This window comes from Aplysia californica, unplaced genomic scaffold (assembly GCF_000002075.1).
Source record: "Aplysia californica isolate F4 #8 unplaced genomic scaffold, AplCal3.0 scaffold00043, whole genome shotgun sequence".
NCBI lineage: Eukaryota > Metazoa > Mollusca > Gastropoda > Aplysiida > Aplysiidae > Aplysia > Aplysia californica.
In genome coordinates this window covers 1,950,615-1,958,398 of record NW_004797313.1, presented here as the reverse complement: position 1 = coordinate 1,958,398, position 7,784 = coordinate 1,950,615, and the positions used below count along the sequence as shown (strand labels likewise).

Below are 7,784 nucleotides of genomic sequence, written 5' to 3'. Positions count from 1 at the left end.
TCCCCCTGTTTTTCAGAGAGCTTTGGGGGTAAGGAGTGGGGGTGTTTGTTTTTTGTTTGGCAGCAATAAGACCATAACCAGCCGTTTAGAAAGACCAACTTGGTACGTCACGACTTCGTCTTGAAGAGAGCGCAGACACGGGGGTGGTGATGGCACATGATGGGAGCCAACGCCCGACGCATCTCGATAAGCGTGCGGCACAAAGGGGGAAGCTGTGCTCCGATGCAGTTCTACCCACTGGGCGCGCTCACATATTAGTGGCCAGAAAAGCAGTTGGGCCGAGTTGCAGTTTGAGGAAAGTCAGCACACGATAACAGCCAGATTTCTTTTTGTGGATTTTTTTTTTGTACGGCCAGATAGATACAATCTAGATCAAGGGCCAGATTTCGTCAGGTTTAACACATTATAACATAATAATATATTATTTTAGTTTGAAAACATTGCCATATCGATAACTCAACGGCCATTCAGTGCGGAGAAAGAGTAAGACAAACAAGACAGGATTTTTTTTTTTAATGGAGAGGGAAATTTGGACAAAGGCAACATTGGGGTAGAGAAACTCCCCCTCCTTCCTCCAGTCCCCATTAGAAATTGGTTTTTTTTCAGGTAACATGACCAAATATTGTTATGATCGGTTGAAAATTGCCCCCACAAGGCAAACACAAGGTATCAAATACACCCCCCCCCCTCCCACCCCACACATAGGGGGACCCCATCCACATCCTGTTGTTTTTATTATCCAATTGGTTAGTGCGATAGCAGCCCACACACTGGGATTCCGCTCGGCTGTGATACCCGTAAACACTGACCGTCCCAACAAACTGGCACGTACTTATTGCGTTAACTTACCAAAGCTATGACGAGGGTGAGGATTTACTGTTACTCTCTCATTTATGCCTGGGGGTCCACCGACTCGTCTCTGAGTCTTACCAGTTTATTTTCCTTTGCTTCCATTTCCCCTTGATCACACAATGTCATTCCAACAGACCTGCGCTCACTTCCCGGCTCGCGAAGTGCGTCATTCTGTCACGCCGTATTAAACACGGACTAAACAGAAGGGCACATTCCACGCAGTTTATCGCCGCCATCATCAGAGCCCACAACAATGTGCTCAACGGATGAGAGCGTTGCTCTTACGTAGCGTCACTGCCATCGCCAACCCGGGGATTCGTCGGATACAAGCGAGATTTATACATTGGTAGTGGACAATTAGTTTCAGTAAGAGTTTTACGGCACTTGCAAAATAAAAAGACGATGTAAGTGCCAAAGATTAGAGTCGTCACAAGAGGGCAACATAGCAAGAAAAGGAGGAGCGATAAGGACGATAGATGTTTGATAGGTAAGAAGGAGCAAACCACACAAGAACAACCGCCAACCACCCACGTGACGTTGACACAAACACACACACACAAACTGAGAGAGAGAGAGAGAGAGAGAGAGAGAGAGAGAGAGAGAGAGGGGGGGGGAGTCTGCGGTAATGGGGTAGTCTAAAGGTAGGAACAAATCGCTTTGCGGATATCGTGGCTCCCTTTTCATCTCTGCTAACAACCAAAAAGAGGAAGTTCTCATGAGAGATAATCGTGGCTGCAGAACTGGTTTCACCAAATCATATAACACACGCAATGCAAAGAGAACTAAGAGTTGGGTTGAGTGCAGTGGAGTTGCAGTTCAGTGTAAGTTAATACAATAACGACCATGACCATAATATTACGCCTGGAATAAGGGAAGGGCAAAAGTTCGACTGAAAAAAATAAGCAGAAGGAGCAGACCACACGAGAACGCCCTCAAAACACCCGCAAAGCGACCGAGAGACCAAATAAAGAAGGGGCATAGTCATCAAGGCGCTTGGTAGATAGGGACGGGGGTGAAGTTGATGTTGTTGAATTCAAACATGGTTGTTTCAACACTTCCATTCACTTCACTACTGCCTCAGTCGCCGAGCTCGTAGGAGGTTAATCGTAACTAAATATTTTAAGAAGTTACAACAAGGACGAACAGGAAAACCACAGAGTTGCAAATGTGGCTTCAGTTCATACGCAGAAGGTTTTTAACCAGACACTACAACTTAAGTTTAGCGGTATGAGAACGAAATACATGTAAGAGGTATAAACATCACCAAATGTCAGTTGACTGAAAGTTTATACCCCATTTGATACAAGTTGGACCACATAAACCGGGCTGCTTCAAACCCGTCTGTTATCTTGAGCCACAACTGAGAAAGATGTCGCATCACAGCGGAAAGACGGACATACAAGTACTTGCAGGAAACACGCGGGAATCGAAATCGCGTCTGTTGCCAGCCACTGACGCCAGACTCCACCAATGTGTCTGTCTTCCGGAATAAAGCAAAGCAGGTCGACACAAAAGTGTTCACTAAACAACCACCCATTATCATTAACACATTTATGAAACTAGGCAGTAAAATGGCACAAAATCATGCAAACGCTTGCATTATGTGAACGAGCCATAATTTCTGAACGTGTACTAAGAACGGTGGCTCTAAGAAAAGGGACCAGTCTCTCGGCTAGCAAATTTTAATTCTAAAAAGTTGCCAAACAATTCAAACTTGGCTCACAGTTCTGCGCGTGTTATACTTTTGGTGGCATGCCCGCTGAGGCAGCAGTCCGGTCACGGGAAAGAAGACACGAAACGACGTGGACGAAAATAAACAGGAGCTCCGCGGCGAGGGCAATGTGGTGTACACAAGAAACTGGGGGCTCACTGAAACTGACCCCAAAAACGTCTGGAAGGAGCTCTGTTACGTCCGGGGGAGGAACGGCATTTTTCTCTTCAATTAAACCCGTTTCAGACTACCAGGACAAACCCTGGTACACATTATAGAGTACAGTATGGACGTAGCCATGAATACGTGTGAAATTCTATAGAAATATAAGGGTTGTTTTTTTATATTTTACTGCAGTTTAAATAAGTTTTACTATACTTGAAACACAATTAGGTCATGTAATTGCCGAAGATTAGGTGTTATAAAAAATCCCATTTTTTTTAAAGATGGAAGAGAGACAAGGACGATAGGTATTTGATAGGGAAGAAGGAGCATCGCACCAGAACACCTACCAACTACTCAAATTATTATGGAGTCTGATAAAAATAAAAAGAACCAAAATCGGGATTGTACTCATGTTTAACAAGTGTAAAGACAGACAGTCCTTCTGTGTCGTGTCGACAAGTAAATAAAAACGATTATAATATGAACTGCTCAGTTCCGTGGCACGTCTACTTCTGTGTTGAAGGTTTGGCCGTTTTTCTTCTTTTTTTTTTTAGATTTAAGAAGCTGGGATTTAACTCCAAACTTCAATAAGACCAAGCCAAGACGGCGATGTGTCACAAAAACTCCCCAAACATCTGAAGTTCACACATAGTCCATTGTGGACTCGAACCAGGACCGCCGACAGAAACAGCACAGACGACCTGGCACGTTCATGACTGTGGGAACCCGGCTTAAAATGAGCTTCCCTGCAACGCACCCCATGTCACAGGCGTTCATGCCAGACAGGTTTACAGAAGTGCCACGAATCTGGGATCATCTGCCACCGATGGCACCGAGGCCTGGGCCCGTCCGGGCGCTGCCAGGCAGTCCGGGAGTCGGGGCAGGTTCTGTCTCGAGATTTACGATAGACGTGTTTTAAGTACGTCCCGCGGATCAGGGTGAGAAGAGAGAGAGACTTGGGCGCCGGACGTTCACCTCCTCCTATGCTTTTAATTCTTGTTACCATTCTAATTTGCCCACGGTAAAGAGAAACCATTATCGACCCGACCCGTCATGAGTTACAGCACAACTAGCTTAAGTTCCCCGACCTAACGCATCATATCAGCGCTGCGTGAATAGGGTGGGGGGGGGGGTCGGTTGCCCCCCCCCCCTGGTTTCCCTTGTTTTCGAGAACTACCCTCACTAAGAGAGCTGTCAATTTCAAACCACTCCTCAGAATGTTTTTTAAAAACCCATGCAGCGTTTCAGAAAGAAAGAAATCACATTCTGCAAGTTTCATCGCTCTACGTTTTATGACAATTCCTTCATAGTCAGGGTGAAGGCATTGAACGCCCCTCGTCGATTTGGAAAGACACAATACACCACACAGAATAAATAGCAGGTATGTACATCTGATCACAGACGGTTATGTGCGCTAACCCACAACTTCCTGCCCAAATGTTACCCCCAACACCGGAGGCAAACTTCCTGCCAAAATGTTCCCTCTAAATATCGAGGGAAACATTCCTCTTCTGTTTGTAACAAAATCAGACGTTAAATTGCTCGTTTAGTTCATGGCATAATTCTACATTTAAAGCCATACCTGCGGCTAGGAGACACACAAAAAGTAGGTGACCTATTTCAACACGCTCCGTAACAAGGTCCCTCGGTCACTTAAACTACTGAAATCAACAACAAATATAAGGGGTGAACGACATTCTCTAGACAGCGGGTCACACTTCAAAATAATCAATACTTTCTTAATAAAATTTATATAGCGGAAGAAAGAAGAGATTAATTCACCGCATTACCAAATCAACACATTTAAAAAAACAAAAACATATTTATGCAAAAGCCATAAGCGGCGACGCAGTTTGTTTTCTTCCGTGTGTAGTTGGGGTTTTTTTAAAAAAAAGGGGGGGGGGGCGCTATTGTGACGGGGGAGTGGGAGAGCTGCAGAGAAGTACCAAATGCCAGAGGGTTGTAGCGTTCTAGTTTTTCGTCAACTAAAACGATAAAGTGACAACTTCATTGGAACACATTTGGGTTGAATAATTTGATCGAACGAGAACATGAGTTCATCTTACGGAACCAACACAATAATACACAGACAGACAGCCCAAATGTTTTGGTCTCAGTCAGAGAGAGGCATAACGAGATGATATCAGTCAACTAGTGCGGGGGTGGGGTTCAGTTAGATTAAGAATTTTACGGCACTGGAAACATAATTAAGTCACACACGTGCTGAAAATTATAAATGTTACTTGAGAGTAACATACAAAGAAAAGAAGGAGGAGCGGTTTTAGTTTTAGTAGAGGTGTTACGGCGCTCGCAACTCGCAACTGAATAAGGTCATATGAGCGCCAAGGGGAGGATGTCAACAGAGAAGTCCTTACAGTGAATCAGACTTACTCTGCTCACCTCTCTAGCTTTGGAAATAGCGGGTCACAAGAATGTGACAAACATACAAAACAAGTAGAAGGAAAATGACGAAACTATAGTAAAGATTAGGAAATAAAAAAGCAGCAGTTCCCTGTCGTAGTTCAGGCAAAGTTATACTATGGATGTTTGACGGGAAAGAAGGAACAAATCACACCAGAGCACCTGCCAAACACCCTGGGGAAAAAGGGGGAGGGGAGATGTAATGACACAAAAAAGAAAAACTACAGATAGTACAGCACAAGACCCCATGTTCTGACACAAGTAAAAAGAAGCACATCGACTAGATAGCGGTAATTTCGAGTTTTGAGTAAAGAGAAGCACATCGACACAATAACGGTCCTTTAATGCCGGGGAAAAGTGATTTAATGCTAGGAATACGTAAGTCAGAAAGACAAAATTTAAAAAAGGGGAAAGAACTCCGGTAAAATCTCCAACAGCAACCTCCAAATACCCGCAATCATTTCAAACAGGAATATATTAATATTAAATCAACACGTAGAAACAATAAAGGCACAGAGGAGAAAAACAGACGAACAGATGTATTTCTAACTACTAACACAAACGAGAAAAAAAAGACGAGCACACTTACCCTGGATCTGTCCAACGGGTTGTTGAAATCGAATCCCGGCGACACGAACAGGTATCCACATTTTGACACTTTCCGAGAGGCCTGGAAAACAACAAAGAAAAAACTTAGTATTGGGGGAGTTGGTATTGAAACGTCACTGTAGTATTCAAGAATTGTAGTAATGTTTTGACAGTACTGACTTAAACGTGGTTCAACAGAATACACGCAGTCATGTTTGTCGTTGCTGTCATTTAAAAAATGCTGTTGTCGTTGCTGACGTCGTCGCTTTCGGTTTTGCTGCTGCTCCTGCTATTAAGTTCAGTTTAGTTGTGAAAATCACTAGGGCGCTAAGGTGGTTATGTTTCCTACTCCCCCCCCCCCCCCCCCCCCCCCGGAAGAAAAATCAAATTCAAAGCAATTGAGTGTGGAAGACATTGTCCTTACGCTTTATTCTCTTCGAACAGCTCTAGGGGTCTATAAAAAAAAGTATGAACTTTGGTTTTAGTAAAAGTTTTTCGGCACTTGCAACACAAATAGGTCATATAACTGTCCAAAACTATAAGTGTTACTGAGAGTAACATACTACAAAGACAAGGAGGAGAGATTTAAGGACGATAGATGTCAGATGGGAAAGAAGGAGCAAACCACGCCAGAGCAACGCCAATCACCAACTGAAAACCAGTGTGGGAAGGGGGACGGGCGCAAAATAACGCCCAGGATTAAATGGGGGAGTTTTAAACTAACCAAGTTGCACTCTAAACTACCTGCACTTCAGAAGTCGTCCAACAGTTGCGCGTATTATCGTGCCCACAGCCACAATGGCAACATTTGCCAGAAAGTAGACAAGGACAATAATAAACAAGACACAGGAAGAGAAAAGCCCCCACTGGTACCCGCCTGACACTCACAAAATAAGCGTATTGGGGTTCTCAAAACAACCTCAAGCAGCTGGGAGGGGAGGGGGGGGGGGGGGGTACGCGCCATATTCAAAATAATTTACAGTAATCAAGACCGCTTTGGCCCTGCCTGTCGGGCTCTAACCCGAGCGGAAATGTACACAGCATCAAAGTAGAAAGACAGAGATACTGAATAAAAACATGTTTCCCCAAATGGGTATCGGACGCATGTCTTTTGCAATGGCGAAGAGTCTAACCATAGCGCCACAGGAGTTGTCCAGGTATATCACTTCTGACAGCATAACATATAAGTGTCATAAAGTAAATACGAGACATAAAAATACCAACAAAACAGAAGAGCAGATCTGACCAAACTTCCACCAACCACCGACGCATCTTGGATCCCCGAGATACAGCGTAAAGCTCAAAGATTTAAAAAAAAACGGATATCCTGGTGTTCTTCCGTACTTCTTACTCTCGTTTTCAATTAACTTAGTTCACCCATGCTGAAAAAGGTACCTCTTGAGAAAAATGAAGTTCAACTGATCTCCACAAAAGAACTCGTTAGGAAGGGAAATAGAGCAAGGATATGAAAAGCTTTTAGTCTCGCTGGCTACGGCAATCTTATACACAAAAGATGATTCCCCCCCCAAGCGGCACAAAGGCGGTCCCAGATCGCTGTCGGTCATGATGAACAACGCTGTAATTCTTTCAGTCGCTTCACAAAGCTCAAAGGTTTATCTTTGACGGACATTCTAAACAAAACTTACTACCATGACCAGGATCTTACCCCCCCCCCCCCCCCCCAAAACCCACACTAAACTATCTAATTTACCCAAATGTGTTTTAATAAAAGTTTAAAGCAGGGGCGTAGTCCATTTGCTATCTATTGAGAATTTCTTGAAAACAAGGAATTTATTTGTACAAATAAAACACATTAGTAGACTCGGGTAATCTCCCAGGCGGAGCACTCGGTGCGGTGGAGAAAGTACAGGAAGAAGCAAAGATTTTGTAAAACGAGAGGGGTGACAGAGATTATACTATACACCAAAGTTAATATCACACACGCATGTTTTGGGGATTTATGTTCACAAAAGTAATTCCAAAGTAAACGGTTTGCTCCTCTTAATGGTCTGAGATGAAGTGTATTTGATTGTCACCCTCCCCCCCC

The 7,784-nt window shown here is 43.9% G+C and overlaps 1 protein-coding gene across 5 annotated transcripts in view; it reads right to left on the bottom strand.

The window, feature by feature from the left end:
* The window catches only part of LOC101851475 (golgin subfamily A member 4), a 127,368-nt gene that overhangs the window by 77,965 nt on the left and 41,619 nt on the right, over positions 1–7,784 (bottom strand). For all 5 annotated transcript variants that reach the window (XM_005092280.3, XM_013079203.2, XM_005092281.3 and 2 more), the window contains exon 2: positions 5,739–5,819. In XM_005092280.3, coding sequence (XP_005092337.1) covers positions 5,739–5,819 — 81 coding nt within the window. The remainder of the gene's footprint in view (positions 1–5,738; positions 5,820–7,784) is intronic.